This window comes from Acanthochromis polyacanthus, chromosome 1 (genome assembly GCF_021347895.1).
Source record: "Acanthochromis polyacanthus isolate Apoly-LR-REF ecotype Palm Island chromosome 1, KAUST_Apoly_ChrSc, whole genome shotgun sequence".
Lineage (NCBI taxonomy): Eukaryota > Metazoa > Chordata > Actinopteri > Pomacentridae > Acanthochromis > Acanthochromis polyacanthus.
This window is the reverse complement of record NC_067113.1, coordinates 51,945,024-51,968,791: the sequence shown is the minus strand read 5'-3', so window position 1 is coordinate 51,968,791 and position 23,768 is coordinate 51,945,024. Positions and strand designations below refer to the sequence as shown.

At 42.9% G+C, this 23,768-nt stretch overlaps 1 protein-coding gene across 1 annotated transcript in view; it reads left to right on the top strand.

Moving 5' to 3' along the window:
* The window catches only part of chchd3a (coiled-coil-helix-coiled-coil-helix domain containing 3a), an 86,859-nt gene continuing 63,091 nt past the window's right edge, over window positions 1–23,768 (top strand). Inside the window, 5 exon segments of the mRNA XM_022195670.2 lie at window positions 1–235; window positions 1,978–2,134; window positions 2,137–2,249; window positions 2,829–2,901; window positions 11,226–11,319. Coding sequence (XP_022051362.2) covers window positions 155–235; window positions 1,978–2,134; window positions 2,137–2,249; window positions 2,829–2,901; window positions 11,226–11,319 — 518 coding nt within the window. The 5' untranslated portion in view covers window positions 1–154.

Genomic DNA, 23,768 nt, shown 5'->3' with positions numbered 1-23,768 from the left:
TGCTAAGGAAGTGCAGACGCTCCTAAGCAGTGTAGTGTGGGCCTTAGCCTGCCGCAGTCGGCTTTAGCGTGTCTAAAAGTGTCTAAAAACAGAAGTGGATGTAAGTCTTTCACGTTACATGTAACCGAGACAACTGACGAGCAGCGGACTGACAATGGGAGCAAACAACAGCACCCGCCGCGTGTCATTTGAGTCAGACGAGAACGAGAATATAACAGTGGTGAAGGGCATACGGGTAGGTGGCAGGATACAAACTTGCTTAAACAGGTGTTACAAGACCCCTCAATTCAATATCAAGTGATTCAAAAGTAAATTAGGCTGTGAATGTGATGCTGTGCTAGCTAAAGTGCTACATTAGCAGCCTGGAAACTTTCATTCATTGTGAATGCTATTGTATGCTAACCTGAAGTAGTTAAGTTTACAGTTAAAACAGTGTTTAGCTAGTAGCCCCTGCAGTGGCTGTTAGACTGAGACACAGTTAACCTTGTAGTGTCACTTTGTAAATGTTGACATCACCAACCTTGTGCACTGCTGTCTGCCACTAATTCATGAATGAGACCGACTCTTATGACATAACCTGCAGCTGTATCTTGATTGTAGATAGTCTTACTATGTAGGGTTTTCACATAAAGGTGGAAACATGTGCATGGTGTTAATGTAGAAATAGAGTCGCTGCCAGTATCTGCTATTAGAGAGCTGTCACAAGTTCTTTAATGCCCCTGTCAGCTGATGTTAAAAATAGACTGAGAGGGTTTAGCCGATCAGATTAGACTTTCGTTGGCATGACTCTGTCTGTTATTACTCAGATAGCCCAACATGGCAAGGCTATTGTTACCTCTCTCCAAGGTGGAACACTGTTTATGCCTTTGCTGTAATGTTGATCTAAGTCAGAAAGATTCCCCTCTTAAACATCACGTGTAGCTTTCCATAGCTACACAACTACTGCTTAACTTAAACTAGCAAGCTGTTCTCTTGCTGATAGTTAGATTAGAGGATTGATGCCATTCACACAGCACTCTATCTAGTCTGATAGGATATGGATGGCTATGCAAAATAAATGAAAAAGATCAAACTGCATGTTTTATATTAAAAAAACTACCTACAATTCCGTCTACAGCTCATTTATTAACATATTGTGTCTGTTCAGTCTGTACACAAAGATAAATGTACAAACAAAGGGTGTTTTAATGGGAAGTTATTTGCTCCAACTATTTGTACTGAGATCCAATAATTTCAACCTCTGAACCCCAGCTAGCTTCTGACAGTTTTTAACTCCTGTCACATTTTTAGTCATTAGTCCTACGCCTATATGGAAACAGCACAGACAAGGCTGTTGATGTAGCAAAAGGGCAAAAATGTGTTCTGTGCAATATGACACAATTATAATATCATAAATTGTTCAAGAAAAGGTAGCATTTTTCTGATCACTTGTTTTACCAAATTTGAGAAAACCTAGAATGAATACTTACGACATTTTTTCAAGGGCAGAGGTGATACTAATACTGCTAGAAACTGGTGACTGTATATACTATAGATATTTTACTGGCATTTTAATTGTTTTTTTAAAATTTGTTGTTCTGTACAGCCTGCACAGTCTGCAGTTCTTCCCCGTTCATCTAAAAAAAGTCCCTAAATTTTTCTCATTTGGCTACTTGTCACAACTGAATCACTAATGACAGAAGAACTTTTTTTTCTTTGGAGAATCTGTTTGCAACAAACTAATTTTTTGAGAGATGTAGAATGAAGTCATTTTGAGGTAATATTGCAAAGTTAATTTCTTTTTCCCCCTAATGGAGCTGTATGCTGCAGGTAACTCATTAAAGAACTGTCCGTAAAGTTGGAAATCTGTTGATTCTTTCTTTTTACAGTATTTATTTCTCTCTCTCTCTTTTGCGTTAATCTCTTTTAAAATGATTGCATGCCTTTTTAAACCAACTCCCCGTCCCACTAAAACTTTTCCTCCATTCTCCTTTGCAGCTTTCCGAGAACGTCATCAAGCGCATGAGGGAACCCGCAGACCCTCCACAAAAACAACATCATGCTCCCACTCCACCGCCATCCACGGCACCTCCCCTAGCTCCTTCTCTCCTCCGGCCAGTGCCTCCCCTCTTTGACCCGATCACCTCCTTGCCTCCTCCCCTCCTCGTGTAGAACCTGTTACACCTCCAGCTCCTCCTCCTCCAGTTCCATCTGCCACAGAGACTGTGGCTGCATCTCCACCATCTCCTCCTCCTCCTCCTGCAGAACAGGTAGCAGCACCCACCATGGTTGACATGGTGCTCCCTACTCCATCCCCCCCAGCTACAGCTACAGCTCCTGCTGCTGCTGCTTCTGCTTTTGATCCTGCAGCTGCACCTCCTCCTCCTCCTCTCCCTGCTGCTGTCGAGATGATTTTGCCATCCTCTCTCCCTCCTCCCCCTGCTTCTGCTCCCACTGATCCCATGATTCCCGCTCCCTGCCCTGCTCCAGCTGTGATCGAAGCTCCTCCCCTTGCAATCAAACCATCACCTCCTCCCATAAATCACCCCATTGCTTTTGCTCCTCCAATAATCGAACCCGTCGCTCCTCCACATGTGATTGAACCTGTTGCTTCTTCATCTGTTGCTGAAATCATACCGCCTCCTGTCAAGATTGAGGCCATCAGTGCTCCCCCGCTTCCCGAATCAGAACCCCTGTCTTCCCCTCCTGTTTTTGAGTCTGTCACCATCTTGCCACCACCCGTCTCACCTTCAGGGGACACATTGTCCCCTCAGCCTGCTGAGCCATTCGCTGCACCTCCCCTTCCTGAGTTTACTGCTCCTTGTGAACCAGTTGCACCTCTTCCTCAGCCCACAGTGGAACCAGCATCACCTGCTGCGGTCCCTGAGTCCAGTCCAGTCCCACCACCTGCTGCTGCACCAGGTGAGTTGTTTTCCAGGTTACAGGACATTTGTGTTGGTAGCACTCTTCATGGATGGAAGCAGGTAGAGGAGTTTGCTTCATTGTCATTGCTTTATGAAGCATGTTGTTTGGTCATGTGATGTTGATTGAAAATGTATCATGACTGACTGTTGATTAGGGGTGGCTTAATTAAAACCGAGAAACAGAGGAGCTGACATAGAACCCACTTTGCATGTAGAAGTTGAGAATGAAGTAGTTGCATCATGAATTAAACTGAAACCTCTCGTAGCTAAGTACCTGGGAGAATTTAAAGTTTCTACTGTTGTGATTTTCGACCTTGCAAACTGAGCAAACCTGGGTCCTTTTCCTTCAAACAAAAGACAATTTTTAAAAACCAAAGTAATACGTTGTTCTGGGTAATGGCTCATTTTATCCTGAAATGTATGGGCCATTTTTTGGGTAGCATGGTTAATTAGAAGGCAAAGGTTACGTGGGACTGAACTGTCCAGGGATTTATTTTAAGTCCCGCTACATTGAATTTTAATGATGTTTATTGCGTGGGTGTTTACTGTAAGCCACCTTAAGCTTTTTGTCTCCAACTTTTCATGCGGGTTGTAATTAGTCTTAATTTTGAAAATGGGCCTCACAGTAGCAACGGTCATATTATGATGCATTGCCGACTCCTAACTGTTAATGAAATGATTAATTCTTTCTTGTAATAGTGTTAATAAATTGATGCTGTAATTAGCGGCCCTCCGTTCTGCCTCGTCACTGTGGAGCTGAAGCTGTCATGAGAACCCTATTTCTTTCTGCCGTTTGTAAGGACACTGAAAGTGGTAAAGTTAGAGTTGAATATAGTCTCTATTTATTATTTTTTTAAATGTATTATTTATTTTATTGTTTTTCTTCTGGGTATGTTTACTTTTTCTCTCTTTCTTTGTGCATTTTGCTTTCATTTAAGAGATTTTTGTACATGAAAGGATCACTCATAGTAAACCATAAGGGACCAAAACAGAATTATCTCCTGTGTCTGCAGCTCCCTGCTACTCTGTCGGGATTTATAACATCTTTCAGGTCTTTGTTTTGGTTTTCTGGCACACAGATTTACTGTTTTTGCCACAAAAGGCAGCTGCTATTAGAACGAAAGCCCTAAAAGCCCATTATACTCTACCTGTCCAGCATCAACAGAGATCGAACACATTTTGCGACTAGTTGGTGAATGTAGTGGCAAATTTAGTGTTGTTACGCTCAGATGTTTCTCTCAGGAGTTGGTAGAGATCAACAACTGACCTAAAGGACAGTGAGTATTGAACTTCAATTCTCCAGTTGACCAAAAATGACTTAAAATGAATACTAATGTGGCTTTGTATATTGTGACTGTGTTCAGGGTAACTGTTTGCTGACACACTTGCTCTAGTACCTTTGTACAGTGAAACTATGGCTCATTTCAGATATACATGCCTTCCCATTCATCTGACAGCATCTTAATGCGTCACCCTCACATCTAAATGAGCCCCCTGGTCTATTTTTCTGTAAATTTGCAGAAGCTACATATTTAAGTTGTTTGTACGAGTCTTTATTTTTGAGTTTATTAAATACCTGCAGCATCACACAGCAGCAGGATCCAGATGTGTGTCTCCAAAGCAAGAGAATGTCTTGCATTAACACACGTGGAACACCAAAAGTAACTTTTAACTATAAAGTACCTCTGACATGGAGACGGGATCGGTTATGTTTTAACGGCATGTCACACTGTCCTTTTCTTCACATGTCATAGTTTGTAAACTGCAGCCAAAAAGTTGTTTGAAAGTAGATTTCGATTTTGCCTTTTATCAAAAAGGGCATTATTGTGCATTTTGTCACTTAATGTAGTGTTGAATCTCACATGACATATCTCCCACCTCTCTGGAGTCAGTTCAGTGGGTATTTCTGGAAAAAAAATATGTGTAGAACATTAGCGTAAAAGTGACTTATGTTTGCCACTTCAACCGACTGATGAAGCCAGCAATGTTACGTACTTCTGTTGAGTCTATCAGCGCTGGGTTTTCAGCTTGTTTTCAATGCCTCACAACCTTGCAAAAAATCAAACTACCCTGATAACGACTTAATTGAGTAACACTCAATAATGCGTATGCGCTGAGTCAAACAAAGACAAACTCTCACAAAATAAAGTTTCAGCCTTATTGTCTCGCTAATGTGGGCGCGTGTCCCTTATCCCTTGACATCTCCGGCAGAGGACATTTGAATGTTACGTGTTCATTACACAGTACAGAAGAGGCTGTAGGTGCATGTTCTTCAGAGGGTGGCATCCAGGGTGTGGGCAGGCTCCCCCATCCTTGACTGTGCTCAATCAGTAAGGTAATTAAAAAAGGCCAACTTATGCCACGCCACACTGACTCCAGTGATTAAAACGACACCTCCGCAGTTTCACACAACAAACCTCCAGGCCTCATTAAGAGGAGGAGGTGGTGGGCGTGTGTGTTCAATATTTATTTGGCCGTGGGGGCTTTAATGGTATGACACAGGAGTTTATGTGTGCCCCTTTGCCTTTTTGTTTGAACATATAAGTAACACTATTGGACAATGTCGGGGCACTTCTCCAGGCTGATTACTGGCTGTCAGGCTCAGGGAGGGGTAACTGCTGGTCAATTACAGAGAGCTTGACATGATAAAACTGAATGAAGTGTAGCTGAAAGCAGCCCAGATGTTAGCGTTAAGAGCTGAAGTAGAAGACTGAATGAGGATCACGGTGCACACAGAATTCTATTTTCCCGTAGTGGTGATTGGGACAGAAAATTAAATTAGACTACTTCATGTATGTTTAACAAAAACACTTTCTGCGTTGAAGTCCAAGGCCACGATATCAACAGAGTTTCATTTTTCTTCATGTTGAATAAAGTTCTCACTCCATTATTTGGGCTAATTAGTTTTCAGATTAAATGATAAATACAATAAGTCATTTCATTTTGCAACAGGCGTGGAGTGCACTGAGTGTCATTCTTATTAGAATCTGCCTGCTGCTTTCACTGCCAAACACAATGTTCATGAAAAATCACAAATCTGCTCACAGATTTTCTTTTAAAGTGGCCAGCTATGAATGCAACTCCTAAAATATTTGATAAAGTTGCATTGCTGCTATGTGTTTTCACCCCCTTTTTGTTGCTATTTCAGTCTAGAGACACTTATACCAAGTTTGATTTGAGGCAAAGGTCTTTAGGGACCTTGAGTGTGCAGTATATCTGCAGTGTTTGGGAGAGAGACTGTGTGTTTGCATTGGCTGCATTTTTAATGTTGCTACACGCTCACCATCACGGTTTCCATTTATCTGCAAGTGTGTACCTGACTCCCGCCAGACACTGCCGCTTATATTTGTCATGCAGCCATAATGCGTGTTGACATTTACCGAGGTATTTTGAATATGCTCTCCTTGCAAGGTCACCTCACAGCTTAAGTAAGGTACCAAGTTTAAAAAGTATTATAAAAGAGTGGGGAAAAAAGTCAACTCAGACGATTGATCAAGCACGTTCTTCTTAAGGAATACCGGTAGTAAAAAAAAAAAAAAATAGTATGATGAATGTGAATGTGAATCTCGTTAAAAATGTTGCAAAGTTCAGCCCAATCCTCAAAGGGTATGACCTTAATGAGGCGGACATTGATTATGTGTGTCCACGAGAGTTGGGTATCGAGTGAGGCTCTCAGCAGGTCGGCTGTCTCTAAATCGTGGCCTGAGTCAGTATGTGTGCTGATTACACCGTAGTCAAGGTTGAACCTCCTACACCTTCTCCAATGTGCTATAAATATTCATATGCCAGAGCCCACACACTGCTCTGGACTAATAGCCTGCTTAAAGATGTCTCCCAGGTGCAGCAGAGAGAATGGGGGAAAATGAGAGAGACAAAGGAAAACAGTGGGAGAAATGGGGGTGACTAAGTGTGTGTGTGCATAAATGTGAATGTCACACTCATCAAGTGTATCTCTCGCCTTTTGAAACTTTTCTTGTTGTTTTGTCAAAATGATCCGTTCGCGCCTATTCCAACACATGAGGTTGGCTGAACAGAAAACAGTGTGAATAATAGAGAAAATCAGATGATCAGAGTGGCACCTGCCTGCCAGGCCTGGAAGCCTGCTCTTGGCACTTTTCTCTTCCTTTTTTCCCTATTTGTACATAGTGGAGGATGTGTGGTGACTCGGCTAAGCGCAAGGTAGAAACGTGAGGAAGTGGTAATGTTACAGATTATGCCCTCCATGCGGGTCCTGGGGTTAATGAAACTTCTGATGAGAAACGCAATTTGCCTTCGTCTATTATCTCCACTGCCAATAGCCTGTGCTCCGTCGCCTCGCGTCCTCCTCTGTGGGTTTTTCCACAGGGTTTAGTGATTGGTGAGAAAGGGAAGGAGGGGGACACGTCTAAAAAGATGATGAGTTTTTAATCTTTTTAACATTTACATGTCCTACTCAGGATTGACACAGGCTCTGTCGATCTGGAATTGTCTCTGACCCTAACCAGCCTCCCTCAAGGACCCCAGACAGTGTTTATCATATCAGAACCTGTTCTCCCGCTGACCCTGCGGGCCCGCTAGCAATCTGAAGCCTCTCTCTGCATGGCTGGAGAGGATGTGGTGATAAATGAGGAGTTGCTTAAGCTTGCCTGAACTTGGAGGACTTTTTAAATTTTGCTTTTCATTGTGCACTACTCGAGGGTATATATTTTCAATGTAAGCGTGAGATATTGTAAAGGGCAGTTGATGCTGAAATGGCAGCCTTACCTTTAAAGTTCATAATGACAGGAGTTGATTTCCCAGCACATTCATCTAGTCTAGAGATTTTTGGAACAGTATTATATAATTGGAAGATTTTCAACAAAAACATTCTGCACTGTTGTTTAGCTGTTTTCTAATGGTAAAAAAGCATAAAGAAAGACTTGATATTTATGAATCCAGCCAAGGTTGGGCAATATTGGTATATAAAATTTAATATTACTGTATGCTTGATCTCATGTCTTCTTACTTGAGCCTTCACTATACCACCTTCTGGAGACACTATGGTTGTCAAGTTAATATTAACCTACTTTCTAGTCTTCTTGGAGGACTCTGTTCCATGCATGTGCAGTACATTAGTAGCTGCATATTTCACACGTGCACTGCCGTCCTTGGAGCATAGTTGTGGACCCTTTGCATATTCACAAACGGGAATAAAAGGCCTATTGCTGCTTTCAGAAGATACAGCAAAGCATTTGCAATTAGCAAAGACAGCATATAATAGGGTAATATCAAAGACAGTATACTTGTTTACTTCAAAACCGTCTTGTATGTTCAGAAAATTCGTGAAACTTTTCTTTGAAGCAGCATATTGAAAGATGCATCTCTTTTTTTATTGCTTCTAGAGAGGATATGTGGCTTTTTAAGTATAATCATCTACTATGTGCAGTATATCAATGCTTTTCCACCAGAAACAGCTGCTTTCTCCTGCTATATATACAGACGCTGTAAATGCAAACCTGAACAGTGAGTTTGTAATACCCAAACTGTAAGCTAAAGGAGGCTACATCACTCTGTAGACATGAGGGAGACAGCAGAGTGGGATAAAAATTCTCTAGTTTCATCACCTTGAGTGATGTTTGATTTATTGTTGCCATGTAAATATTCAGTAGATCACCTTCAAGCTGCTGTATGTGTATCATGATGTCTGTAACATGCAGAGCCAAAGGTGACCAGTTTTGTGGTCCTCTTTCTTGTCAATATAACAGTAATATAAGTCAGACTAGTTACCTAGAATGACATCACAATAAATGAGATATTGATCAGGTATATTAATATTGGTAGCCTCTACAGTCCCTTATCATATAACTAAAGGGTGCTTTTCCAAATGTCTACTTTTCTCCACATTATTTTTCTCAACAGAAGGCTGATAGTATGTCACAAAATGATTTCACATTTCTCTGATGTAAAACGAAAAAACATTATTGCTTGTGACTTGACTGACATCCCCATGGCAGAGCCTCTGCCAGGATTTCAGGCCTACAGGTTGTTCTTTCTTCCGTAGTTCTTAACAGAGTTGTAATTAGACTCTCCTCTGCAGTGAGATCAATGGTGCTTCTGAGTGCAGGCTGACATGATGGATATAATTTTCTCACCCTCTGGACTGTAGGTGACGGCAGCCTCTGTCTTTGAGGATACACTATGCAGCAAGAAGTTGTCAACTGTCAATCACCACCTCTGTTTGTTCTAGTGTTTCTTCTGAAGCCCTGTCAAAACCGAGCCTCCCACAGCCTGACGCTTATTCATTCTCTTTACTGTACCAAATAGTCACACTGTGTCTTCTTGTTGTGTGTTGTTTGCTGCAGAGAAGAAAAGTTTCTCGATGGTAGAAGCCAGAGAAAGGTTTAAGCTAACTTCTGGTGTTGTGTATTTTTAGTGTGCGTGTGTTTACGCAGGAGCGTCACATTTATGAACAGTGTTGTTTTACACAGTTGCTGAAGGAGCTTTTATGTAACCATGACACCACTTACATCAGCAAACATTTTTGGAACCAGGTGCCAGCTTCATTTACTTATTTTTATCTTCACACCAAACCACTAAAGAAAAATCAGTCTTTAAGCTGTTGTACTTTTATTATTGAAGGTTATTTGACAATGACAGTGTTCAGACTATGTATCGCCTACGTAAAGATTGAAACTGTTTGTGTCCCTAATTAATGATTGACATATTACTTTGAATTTAGTATATCTAATTAGTTAAATTAACACATCTGTATTTCAGTTTTCAGAAAATGTGGAATACTTTAGGCACCCTCACCTGTACAGGCACTGATCAACAAAACCCACTCCCCTGAAATTACACTAGCGTAATTAGACTCAGTAATTAGGAAATTGTTTCACACAAGTTTTTACTGATTACCAGGGTCAAGTGACATTTAAGTAATTTAATTAGACATTTGTAGTTTAATCTAGAACTGGAGGTTCTTGCATTTAGACAGTTGGTTTTAAGTAATGAAGCTAAAGGAGGTCGACTGGGGTTTTAATCTTAAGGGTAAAAAGAAATTAAATCACACTGAAAGGAGTGAGGCAAGTTGAGGAATTGTTTGCTTTGGGACAAATGTGAAATCACGACTGTAATAGTGACTACTATCAGCAAAGGCAATGCTTTATGATGTGTTTTTTTTTCTTTAACTCTGTGTTTTGCGGCCCCAAGATGATAAATGAAGAGCAGCTTTGCATATTTCTGGCCCTTTTGTTTCCCCCTTAGTGTTAATCTGATTTAGCTGGAATTAGGTCTTTGTGGCCTGCTGTTACCACATGTTACCAGGTAATAATAGACTCTGACAATAAGGATTATCCCATCTAACTAATGCAGTGGGAGAGTAATCTTGACAGACTCAGACACTTCCCTCTCCCCTCCTCTCCACCCAATCACTGCAGTGTCGCAGCACACCGCATGGCACTTCTGCCTTCAGAGCACGTTTTGGCCTGGTCGCCGACTGGCATCTTTGCTTTCATGCTTAATTACCTGCCAAGATAGACCGGTGAAGACATGGAGTCATACACATATGACGCTCCTGACATGAATATATGCATGGTCGTCAGGGTGGTACCGTGCTGTGATTTAAGGAGGGAGGATGTTTACACCTCTGTATGTGTGCTTTTCTGTGAGTGTGTGTTGTGATATTATGCTGTAATTCTGTAGGTCTTTGCACACACACACTATAGTCTGAAGGCCAAGCTTTCAGTCCCACATTGCTTTACTCCCAGCAAACGGAGAGAACTTGCACTGAACTCAATAAACACTTCATACTAGAGCTGAAGTCATGAGTTAATCAACCAAAATATGATCGGTAATGACTGTTTTAAGGCTTTTTTTCCGCCAAAGTTGCCAAACATTACCCAGTTGCAAGTTATTTTTGAGTCCAGGGTGTATATCACATCTTAGGGTTTTTGACATTTAATTACGTCATCGATGACTGATAAATTCTAACATCTTTAATCTTTCATTAGCTTTGCATTTTCCGTCACTTTCTAGCACGATTAATTGCGGCTTTAGCCGACAACAGCTTTTGTCATGAAGCAATTTAACAACAAACCAAACAACTTTGCTCAGCCCAAACACTGACAACTCTCACTCAATCATTATGGACTAAATGCTCATTATGAACAGCACATTTTTTGATTAATGCAGATGTTCCAAAAGTTGTTGGGAAAAACACCCACCTTTGTCTTTACTTTTTTCTTTTAAAAAAAAATAAAAATTTTGGACCTTTTGCCTGTCGGCAAACAGTAGCTGTTTACTTAAAATGTCTCACTTTAACTCTCCTTCTTTCTCTCTGCTTCTTTTTTCTGTTTCTGTCCCCAGTGGATGAGGAGGCCCTGAGGAAGAAGATCACTGATGAGCTGTATAAAGGCTTGGAGCAAGACAGGGCCAAAGCAGAGCAAGAACTGCAAGCCTGGTTAGACGCATGCACACAAACACACACAGACACACACACTTTAACTCTGGAATGGGAAAATAGTTTTTGTTTACGGCCTTGGACGAATACGTTTGGTGTTGCCAAGCGTCTTTTTAATTTCAGAGGTGAATTGATTGGAATTAAAATTCTTGCAGAAAGTCTGAATGTGGTTGGTATTTTTGTCTGTCCTTTCCGTTACCCTTCCTCTGCCTTTTCTTCCCTCCCTTCTCAGCATGTCACACTGAATAGGGGTGCTAAAGTAGTGCCAATTCCTGCTCTAGATTTTTATAAGAAACGGAAGACATTTTCAAATGTGACCATTTCCCACTTTCATTAATAGTCAAAAAGGTCAGCACAAGTCTTTCAGATCCCCACTGTTTCCAATTTACCTCTCTTCCGAAGTACATCAGCACTTTTTTTTTTTACCTCCCTCTCTTTCTGCTCTCTTCTCGTTCTCTCGCTCTGCTCCGATCAATTAATCATGTCTGAGAAAAGGAGGGCGCTATCCTGAGATAATTTCCTGGGTGTTGAGTGGGTGATCCATTAGCCCTGCCTGATGAGGAAACACACTCTTCATGTGAGGGGCATATTCCATTCTCTTCTCTCTCCAGTCGTCTTCTCCCTCCTTTCGTATCATCTCCCGTCGTCTCCCCATCTTTCCTTTTCTTTTAGTCTCTTAAGTAGCAGGTGTACGTGCCATAATGTCGGATAATCGTGTTGCTCGTGGCTTTAATAGGCCTGGATGATCTCCAGCAGTCCCCGCTGAATGAACAACCATGATTAGCCACTAAGCACTGCCTTTGTGCTATATGGGGAGAAAAACACAACCTTTCTTCATATATCCAGGAGGAGGTAGTGTTAGCCTAGCGATTAGCCTCGTTTTTGAGGCTTCATTCAAGATGAGAGAAATAACGAGTGGTTTTGAGAAATCGTTTGTCTATTGATTTTTATTTTTTTCTGCCTATTTTATTTTTTTTAATGTAACTGCTTCCTGCAACTCACTTATTGATGTCTGTTCACAGGAGTAAGTGCTTCAAAATTACGCCCTCCTTGCAATTAACTGAAATCATGGTGGCTTTCAAGCCCTCAATTTTTGTTTTCGCTTGGCATGGGCTGCGTTTTCTCTTAAGAAGGCTTAACTGAACATGGAATGGTAAACAAGCAGCCATCAGTTACACGGCACTTGTGTGTGAGTGTTTGTGTGAATAGATGCATATTAATATCACTTTTTAATGCGGCCTTGTGGTGTTGCTTTTTCCTTTGCTTGGTTCGTCTCATCGGTTTTGTTCTGTTTATGTTTGTGTGGCTGTGTATTCGTGCACGTGCGTTCCCTGTTAAGTTGGCAGACAGTAATACATCAGGGTGTTTTGTGAGGTTTAAGGGGAGCTTTAAAGGTGTAGCTCAGTGGTGGCCTAGATCCAGTATGTGGAAGAAATTAGAATATTGAACACTCAAAAATTACTAAAAATATATAAATACTTAAGTGGCATAAACTGACAGACTTTTTCCTCCTTCTTTTGGTCTAATTTAAGCCTGTTTATGTCAAGGTGGGACTTACCTCAGCTTATTGTTTATGTCTTGCTTTGAAAGAATCCTGATGTAATCGGATTCTGAAATTGGCATTAAAGAGACAAGTGTCACTTCTGCCAGTGAGGTGTACCACTTCATATTAAATTTCTTGTGGGATATTTAAACTAATGGTTTAGTTTTGGCATGTTTCTACGGAATAGTCCACAACCACTTCACCAAGTGACTGCTCTGTGTATCTGGTGATTCTTATAAACTTTGTCCTTGTTTGCTTCCTTTTGAATTATCATAATGTCATGTTTACAGTACCTCCTGTAGCTTTTTGTTTACCGCTCAACAGTTTGGTGTTTTTGGTAATACAGAATACAGTGACTTGCATAACTATCCTTTTTACCAAGACTATATATCTTTAAATGCGTAAACACAGTGCTTGATTACTGTGTAATTATTATCTATTACTGGTGAAGTATGTTAAATAAGGAGTGGAGGTTAAGAATTTAGGCACATTTAGGCACACACATTAAATTTCTTATGAGTTCTGTAAATGAAAAAAATAAATTTTCATAATTTTACTTGATATTATGTGTGTTTTTATGAGGGATGACATGTATAAAAACTATTTGATTTATATAAATAAATAAATAAATAAACAGTAATTTATCAGAAATATATATAATTTTACAGTTTCCTCTATTTAATAAAAATTGATCTACATGTCAAAAATAAAAAAATCTTTAAAAATTATTATGCTTTACGTTACGTTTGATCTCACATTAGACCTGTACATTGACACTTTCTTTTTGTATTTTTAACCGTGTTTTTTCACATTTCAAAAATACAGAAAAATGTCTATAAATAAAAAGAGAAAATGTATGCAAAATTAAAAATATGTATTTAATTAATTATAAATGAATAAATGTGGTAATTTGCAAAAAATATACAATTTTCCACTTTCATCTATTAAATAAAAATGTAATCTACATATAAAAAATGCAAATATTCTTTAAATTATTAGGATTTGTGTTACGTGTTTTATGTTACATTAGAGCTGTACATTGACACCTTTTTTGTAATTTTAACAGAATTTTTTCCATATTTCAAAAATCCAGAAAAAAGGAAAATGTATGCAAAATTACAGATATTTATTTAAATATTCATTTGCAGTGCAAGACTTTTGGTCATATTAGACTTAAAATCGAAACAGCAAAAACATATTTTTACTGTGACAGCAACGACCAACGTAATATGTCTGAAGAAAGTACTATTTAACAAAATCTCCATGAAAATAAAGCAACAAACAGGAACAAGGACCTTTCAGGACCATCTCTCAGCACAGAGAATTAGTTCTGTTTTTTTGTTTTTTGTTTGCCTTCACTAATGAACTTTTCTCTTAATTTGTGATTACTCAAAATTAAAGACCAGTGGTGTCATTAAATCATTAGATGACCAGGCAGACAGGGAATGAAAATGACAGATGGACTGACGACATGGTGACAAATTCAGAAAGCAAAAGATTGGATTAGATGGAGAGAAATGATTGTCTTTGCTGAATGGCATGGCACTTGATTGATTGATTGGTTGGTTTCTTTTAACATAACGAGGTGAGTGGAACACAGCCTCTTAATTACATTGTGGTGTTATTTCATCCTCCCTTAGTACAGACGGTAACTACAAGTTCTTGGGTCTTGATGGCAAAAAAGCACAGTGATTGTGGCCTTGGCTGCACTGATAAACACAACAAAATGACTCCACAGTTTTGCTGCAAAACTGAAGTAAGAGATTAAATTTTTTTTTTGTTTAAGAGTATATGAAAGCACAGTGCCTCACTGGTTACAGAATCCTGCTGCGAAACTGCTGCACAGCATGAATACAGGGAAATGGAAGAATATGTGAACACCAGGGTGAGGAGAAAAGAGCACAAACAATATACATGAGGCCAAAATCTGTAGGACATGGTCAAACTCAAAAACTGCTCCTGTGGTTTGTCTGGTGTTTCAGTATTCTTAAGAATGACATTTATTCTTACAATCTCATTTATTCTGCATCATTCTTGTTTCCAAAAATTGCACTCAAACACATATATGGATCACAAAACAGAGATCTGATCAATTGAAAACAGTCTGACAGGAAACAGTAAGTTCTGTTTCCAATCACCCTGGATTTCCTTTTCCTCTACATTTGCTCGCTCTCTGACGTGTTTTGTGCATTTCTGTCTTGGTATAAAATGAGGTTATTTTCTTGCCGCTTAATATAATTCCTTCTGTCCTTTTTTGTATTGCTGCGTAGGGTACACAGTTCAAGGGAATTTGAGGATCGCTGGTGTTTAGATTAGTTGGTATTTCTTCTGTTTGCCTTTCTGGGCCATAAATGAACTCCAGAGATCTGGCTTTGCATGTTTTGCTCCGGTAGGAGTGAAGTAAGGGCTGTGAGTTCTGAGTTCATTTGGGTGCAGCCTAAACTGATTTGTAGCAAGAAGCGGGTGCAGGGAGCAGATTTGCCTCCGCCGCTTCTCTGTGAGGCATCAGAGCAGAACGACACAGAGAAAAGGATGAGAGAGAAGGAGGACAGGGGGGTAAGAGAACTCTTACACCAACCTGTCTCTCCTTCTTCAACACATCCAGTGTCACTATTTAATCCAGTTCCTCTTCTCTATGTTTTTCTCTCAGGCTTTCTTTCACCACGCCTCCCCGTCTTGTCTCTTTAGTCGTCTCCTTCATTTCTGTTATTCCACTTCCTCCCCTCATTCCATTCTCAATTTCCCTTCCCGTGCATGAGATGCATGTTTTTGAATGTCCAACTCTAACACTGAAAGGTTAGTTGCTGTTGTGAAACTTCTGCCCATTATTTCAGCATGTAGTCAAGCCGCCTGTGTTGGCCTGTGCAGTATAATTGCATGTCAGACTTTTGAGTGAGAACACTGACCTTCTCTCAGAGCTCCTGACTTCCCTCCCCGTTAACCAGCCCGTCTCTTAAATTCTTTATTGCTCCCAGATCAGACGAAGACAGATCGTATAGCCTACAGATTCTTACATTTTGTTTATTTTTATCTTTAATCTTCAAATCACAGAAATACATACGCTGGAACACACACATGCACAGAAGCACAAACGCAAAACCTCCCGCTCACTTTAAAGGAGAAAACTGGGAGGTCATTAGAAAACATGGAGTTCCTGAATCCTGGCTGATATAGCCTAAATTGCATCTGGGAAGTTGTGATTCTTTTTTTTTTTTTTTTTTTTTTTTAATGTATGTGAATCAGCATTGTGTGTCTTTGATCAGATTTGCTGACTGCGCTTGAATTTACTATTTTTTCTTTAATGGTCACGTTCACCAAAACGCAGTGTTCTGTAGCAACTTTACCAAACTCTCACATCCAAAATAATAATAAAATTGATTCTAATAATAGCAATGATGATAATTATAACATATTAAATAAATAAAAATATTTTTTAGTTTTGTTTGTTTTGTAAGTATGAGAGAATGTACTTTACAGGGCAGAAAACTAGAATATGTACAGTGTAATTAAAGCATCACCATAGCAACAACCTCATGTACTCAATCAATCAACCAGCCACCATGCATCTACTGAGAATCAACCATCCAAACACTCCAGCCATCACCTTGATGCATGTTAAGTCAGTCAGTCACGGGTTAAATCAGTCAGCGTCACGGGTGCATTAGCGGTAATGAAACACAGGTGAAGTGGGAGGTTCTCCTTCCTGTCTGCCGCGCACATTGGTAAAACACTAGTATCCGGGACACGGGCTATAAACGGGAAGCATCACGTAGCTTGACTTCACGTAGTTTGGCAAACATCTTGTGAGGAGAGAGACGCCACCGGTAAGACGTGGGTTTACTCTGTTTGCTCGTGGGGCCGCCGTGCCGCTGACTTTTGTCTCTAGCATATATGTGTGTCCGGATTTAAGTGTTGTAGGACTGATCATGGTTTTGTGTGTGATCGGTGTGGACAGAGTAATGTTTAACGCCGTAATTTTAAGATCTCCGTGAGTAGTTTTGAATCAGAGCGCTTTCATTTTTACTTCCTGATTTGCCGTGCTGGCTAAGATATTTGGACGCTTCTGATTGGCTGCTTGTTCTGTCAGCCATTTTGATTGGCCATTTGTCCTCCCAGCAATGCTTGCTGGGTAATGTAGTGCTTTTAACTGGCGTAGTAGTGGATTGCTGTGTTAATCCTTCTCTGTTGAACTACATGCACTATTTCTGCACTTTAAACCTACTAATAGAAAGTTTTGTACATTGTGGAATTGGCTTATGTGATATTGGTTTATATTGAGCTTAAGCAATTATTTGTATTTTAATGGTTTCAGTAATGCAATGCATGGCTTGCTTGGCTTTGTTTGTGGCTTTTTATGTGGCTTGTGTCAAATGCAATGCTTGATTTGCTATTGTTGTGTTTGCTATTATGCATGCTATTTAACTGCTGCTATGCTCTTGCTGTGCTATTTGCTATGTTTATTTATGCTATTTATTCAATATGCATTTCTGCTATTTATGCAATATGTATTTGTGCATATTTATTTCATAATACCATGCATAGTTTACACCACAGCCCTTTTCCATCTTTACAGGTTTATAACCTGTTGCTGTTGCTGTTGCTGCTGCATTGTGGTTACAACTGGAAAATTGTTGATGAACTGTTAACAAACTCTAACAAACACAAGCAAAATAAACCACAAAAGCAAAATAAATCACAACGAGTTATAACAACGTCTTAAACCTCTCCTTGCAACCCTGTTCGGTGGGGACAATCTTGGAATAACCGAACAGTTATAAACCGCGGCCAACTGCACAGGACTAAGTGCAGCCCATTCAACACACACTTTGCCAAACCCCAAGTCCATCTCTAGCGCATCCTGCTGGCCTAAAGGATAAAAGAGCAAGACAAACCCCAACAGTGGAACGGCTCTCCAGGCAGCACAAAAGGAGTGACGATGTCAGACCTGGACAAGCTTAAGAGTGTGCGATCAAGAGCTCAGGCTTCATTCAGCAAAAGGGGCAATACCCTCACCAAACCTGGACTTCTGGAACCACCTGACATTCTCAGGGAATGGAGCATCTTCAAAACTGACTTTTCCCGTGTCACAGATACTGGGAATCAGTATGCCGAAGCTCTCAGGGAATCATCAGATGAGGACCTTGTCGCGTCTGCGGCCCAGGTTGACGATAAGACATTGGAGTGCGAAAGCAAGTTCCTTGAAGTAAAGAAAGCCACACAGGGAATATTTTGGACCAGCTATGCTGAGGAGGTATTCTTCAACCAAGTCAAAACAGCGGAGTCTGTCATTGGTGAAGCAGAGGAGGAAGATGCAAACCCTCAAAAGACCTTCAAGGAGCGCAGGTTGAGGATAAGAGGACTTGAAAGAGAGGTCACTGAACTTGCAGCAATGCTGGCAGAGTGGAATGACTTGGTTCCCAGTTCAAAGGCGGTGGATCTTCAGTCACGCCACAAGGGACTAAAGAAAAGACTGCTTGCACTGGTTGACAAATTAGAGGACGATGAAGCCGAGCAACAAAGGGGAAGAGAACAATTCCGTGAGGATGACTATGCAGCTAAAGACAAAGCTCTGCCCTCTCCCCCTGATATCGCTAACAGCCTTGACTTAAAGCCTGCAGTGAACATGGGAGCAGTGAATCAGCCACTCGCACAGCAAGAGCCGACTCATGCCCCAGCGGCAACACATGCAAACTCCAACCTCAAGCCCCAGTTTAGCCTTGAGAGAGCTCGGCTACCAACGTTCACCGGTGACATGAGGGAGTATTACCGGTGGAAGACCGAGTGGGAAGAACTCCAGCAGTTGGGAAACCCCCAAGGTGCGGAGTGCATCAAAAAGTTCCACTTGTTGAATAGTCTTCATGAGCGGGTGAAGAAGGAGCTTGTCCTGACCAGCTGCACGTCCACCAAAGACATGTTCATGCTTCTGGACAGCAAATATGGGAACAAAGCCAAAATTGTCCTGCTCATTGCCAACGAGGTCCAGTCCCTTGCACCTGTCAAAGGCAACAACCCCAGACGCACCATCGAGTTGATTCAGGCTGTTGAAAAGGCACTCTACAACTTGCAGATTCTGGGTGAGGAGGACGCTGTTAAGAACCGCGTAGTCGCTCAATCCATCGAGAGCAAGCTCCCTTCCTCACTCAAGAAGGACTGGATTGTGCACAAGTCTGATCCAGCTTCAGGGTTCATGCCCGCTGACCACTTCAACTGCCTTCTGAGGTTCCTAAAGAAACAGGAATCAATCCTTGAAGAGCTGGACCAGCTCGAGCCAAACACTGTTGACAAAAGCATGGTGGAAAGGGTCCCGGAACATCCAGACAAAAAGGGAAGGAAAGCCTTTACTAAGTCCACGGTGGGACAGAGAGAGGGCCTCCCTAATTGCACCGTCTGTGGGGACGACTCACATGCCGGCAAGCTATTCGCATGCAAAACCTTCAGAGAGCAAGATCTCTCTCGTAAAAGGACTCATCTCAAAGAGCTTGGTTTGTGCGTCAAGTGTTTGCGAACCCACCCTAAGGATGGTAAAGGGTGTACCGCCAGATTCCTCTGCCCCAAAGCTGAGTGTCGGAAGGAAGGTGCATCGGACCACAACTACCTACTGTGCCCCAAGCCACCAACTCCAAAGAAAGACAGCACCACCGAGGAGTGTAGCACTGTGAGGTATGGAGCAAGGAAGCTTGGCCTCACTAAGAAGCAAGAGGAGTTTCTGGCGGAACTTACCCCTGAGCAAAGAGAGCGATGCAAGAGTGCATTCTCAAATAAAGCCGCCTCCTCTGTCCGCTCTAACGTTGGAGGTGAACATCCAGTAGTAATGATGCTCATGGAAGTCACCACAAACTCTGGGTGCCTCATTGGTACTTTGATTGACCTCGCGTCCGACACCAACTACATCACCAATGAAGCAGCGGAACGACTTGGCCTAAGTGGTGAGAGCATCAAGCTCATTGTACACGGTGTTGGAGGTATGAAAAAGTCTGTTGTGACCCAGAGGTATTCCCTGCGTCTGAAGGTAAAGACACCCAAGGGGCAGATCACAGACCACAGGATTCTTTGCTATGGCCTGCAAAACATTGCTGAAGTGGCCCAGCCAGTTACTACTGAGCAATTGCGACGGTTCTTCCCCAATGTGCCAAAGGAGGAATTGGTCCGTCCCAAAAGGATCGACCTCCTTATCAGCCACAGGGAAGGCCGCCTTGTCCCACAGCCTATCAAGATTGTGGGTGACCTAGTCCTTTGGGACGGCCCGCTTGGAAAGACTGTGGGGGGGACCCACCCTGATCTCCTGGAGAGAGTGGACCTGGCAGTATACCGTTCTGAAACTCACCTTGCTCGGACTATGAGATCTGCCTCCATGGCCTACAAAGAGACTGTCTTGCCTCAAGCAGAGGGGCCTGCAATTGCTCGATCTACTGCCACCAACAAGGAGATCCTTGAATGGTTCCGATGGGACAGCATCGGAGCAGCGTGCAGTCCTCAATGTGGCAGCTGCAAGTGTGGCAAGTGCTCCCCTGGTGGACAGGAAATGACCCTCAAGGAAGAGAGGGATCTGGAAAAGATCAAGGGCTGCTTGACATACGTGCTGGCAGATCATCACAGCAGCTCTCCTCATTGGGACTCAGCCTATCCATGGAGGGCTGACCTCACAACGCTAGCTGACAATCGGCAAGCAGTGGAGGCGACCTTCAGGAACACGGAGAAAAGGTTGGAAAGGGAACCAATGTGGAAGGCTGCATACAAAGACCAGATCCATGAAATGGTCTCAAGAGGGGCAGCTCGGAAACTCTCAGAGGAGGAGATCAGCAGTTGGAAAGGACCTAAATGGTACATCAGCCATCTAGTTGCACCGAACCCCCACTCCTCTTCAACCCCTGTGAGAATCGTCTGGAACAGCAGCCAGGAGTTCCAAGGAATCAGTCTCAATGACCTTCTCCACAAGGGTCCTGACGTGCTCAATCCCATCAGAGGCGTTCTCCTGAGGTTTAGGAGTGGACTCCATGCTGCACTTGGTGATGTTCGGAAGATGTACAATTCCGTGTGGCTCAAAGAGGAAGAAGTCCACCTCCACCGCTTTCTGTGGCGAGATAACCCTGAGGACAATATTGGGGTGTATGCTGTTGTCAGAGTCAATATCGGGGATAAACCCGCAGGATGTATCGCCCAGGTTGCGATGAGAGAGACGGCCAATCTCCCTCAATTTGCAGCCATGATGGAAGAACGACGTGCTCTGGTTGAAGATAGCTACGTGGATGACATCCTGACCTCGCATGACGATCCAAAGCCCTGGAAAGGATCACCAGAGGTGTGGAAGAGATCTTAAAAGCAGGCGGTTTCTTTCTCAAGCCATGGGTCCTGTCGCATCAAAGTGGGAGGAATGGATCCCCAACCACCTTGCCTCCAGGCTCAAGCACAGAAAGAACCATACCCAAAACTTTGGTTTTGCCCAACCAAATGCATGACGGAGAAAACAAGGCCTTAGGAGTTGGCTATGTCCCTGAGACAGACAAGCTACAGCTGCTCACATCTATCAACTTCTCCAAGAGAAGGGGGAAAATGAGGACTGACGTCAATCTAAGTGCTGAAGATGTCAGGAAGGGAACACCAAACCCCTTGACCCGACGTTTACTCCTCAGCCAGATTGCCTCATTGTATGACCCCATTGGTCTTGCTTCACCAGCAAAACAGAAAGGAGTGATGTTGGTCCGAGAATCATTCCAGGAAGCTGGCAAAGAAACCCCCTCTAAAGACACGTGGGACACCCCACTCTCACCAAGGCTTCGCGAAGCTGCAGTCACGCTTTTTGAAGAATACGTAAGGCTTGGTCAAGTCAAGTTTGAGAGAAGCCTAACGCCACCTGGTGCTGAAGGTCCACCAATAGGAATCACCTTTTCCGATGGAAGTGAATCGTCCTATGGAGCTGTGCTGTACCTACGGTGGGAAACTCAAGACAAAGTTGTCATCAGGTTGGTCGAATCCAAAGCAAAGCTTACCCCCCTTGACCAGAAGGGTGATGTGATCAAAGCTGAACTATGCGGTGCAGTCTTTGCCACCCGCCTTAAGACGTACTTTGAAAAGCACTGCCACATTAAAGTCAAGCAATGGATTCACTTTGTGGACAGCCAAACAATCCTTGCAGCCATCCAAAAGGACAGCTATGGCTTCCAAACCTTCTTTGCTAACCGGGTCGGGGAGATCCAAAAGGCCGGGCCTGTGGAAGATTGGAGGTGGATTGAAGGCAAACTAAACATTGCTGACATACTTACCAGAGGCGCAACTCCTGAGGAGCTTGACGAGGGTTCAGAGTGGCAGCAAGGCCCTGAGTTCCTTAGGTTGCCAGAGTCTGGTTGGCCAATGAAGATGGCAAGCGAAATCACGCCTTCAGCCGCTGAAACAGTCAGTCAACTTCAACGTAAAGCGTTCTCTGCTGTGCTCACCAAGCTTGAAGGAATTACAAATGGACCAGCACCAACCACTGTCCCAAGTGCACATCCGACAGATGGACCCTGTGCGATTGGACTAGTGCGCCTCATCAAGCCAGAGCGGTTCAGTTCCCTGTCCAAGCTATGTGCTTCGATAGCCTGGATCCGACGGGCTGCTGAAACGTGGCTCAAAAGACTCAAGACCTCTGACTCCTCAAAGTGGGAGGCAAACCACCTTACCCTGTCCTCCGAGGAGCGAGAGCAAGCCTTCAGAGACCTTGTCCTAGAATGTCAAGAGGGCAACCAGTTTCAGGACTCTACACTGAACCGCTTGGTGGTCCACAAAGATGACAAAACCGGACTTCTTCTCTGTGGAGGGCGAGTCCAGGCATGGAAGGAGGATGGTGCAGCCATTCCTTTGGTCCCATTTCAGTCGTGGCTTGCAACCCTACTAGCAAGAGAAGCTCACAGTCAAAACCACGAGGGCGTTGCTGCCACACTTCTACACACCAGAAAGAAAGCATGGATAGTGCAAGGCCGACGAATAGTAAAGAAGGTCGTCAATGACTGCATAACATGCCGCAAAAGGAAGGGAAGATGTGCCAGCAAATGATGAGCGACCTGCCACCTGAGCGCTCTCAGCGTGCCAGCCCCTTTGAGTACACGACACTTGATCTCTTCGGCCCTTTCGAAATCAAAGATGCTGTCAAAAGGAGAACAGGAAAAAAGGTGTGGGGCATAGTGTTCTGCTGTATGGCCTCAAGGGCAGTTCACGTGGACATTGTGGATGATCAATCATCGGAAAGCTTCCTCCAAGCTTATTTCCGCTTTGTAGCACTGAGGGGCCATCCAAGAACATTGTGGTCAGACAATGGGACCAATTTTATTGGAGCCAAACCCGCCCTGAAAGACCAGCATACCTACCTGGCCACCGTTCAGAGATCATCAGTGGAAGCTCAAGCCGCAAAACACGGAACGAAGTGGGCATGGAACTTTCATCCAGCGGATGCACCTCACCGCAACGGAGCAGCAGAAGCAGCTGTCAAGCTCATAAAGAGGGCTCTCATGAGTCTTGGAGGGACTACAAGTTCACTCACCTGGGGAGAACTCCAAACACTCTTCTACCAGGCAGCAAACCTCACCAACGAAAGACCAATCGACGCAAGGGCTCAAGCACAAGAGGACTCCATAGAGTATCTAACCCCTAACACCTTACTCCTTGGAAGGACAAGACAAGGAGGCGACACTGAAGGAATCGACTTGTGCACTCATCCCTGGCGTCGTCTCAGAGCCATTCAAGTTGGTGTGGATATGTTCTGGAAGAAATGGAGTGAACTTGCCGGGCCCAACCTGTTTGTTCGACCAAAGTGGCATCAGGCCAAGAGGAATGTAGCAGTTGGTGATGTTGTTTGGATCGCTGACAACAACGCGTTACGAGGACAATTCCGGCTCGGTCGGATCCAGGCCGTGTATCCTGACAAGAAGGGACT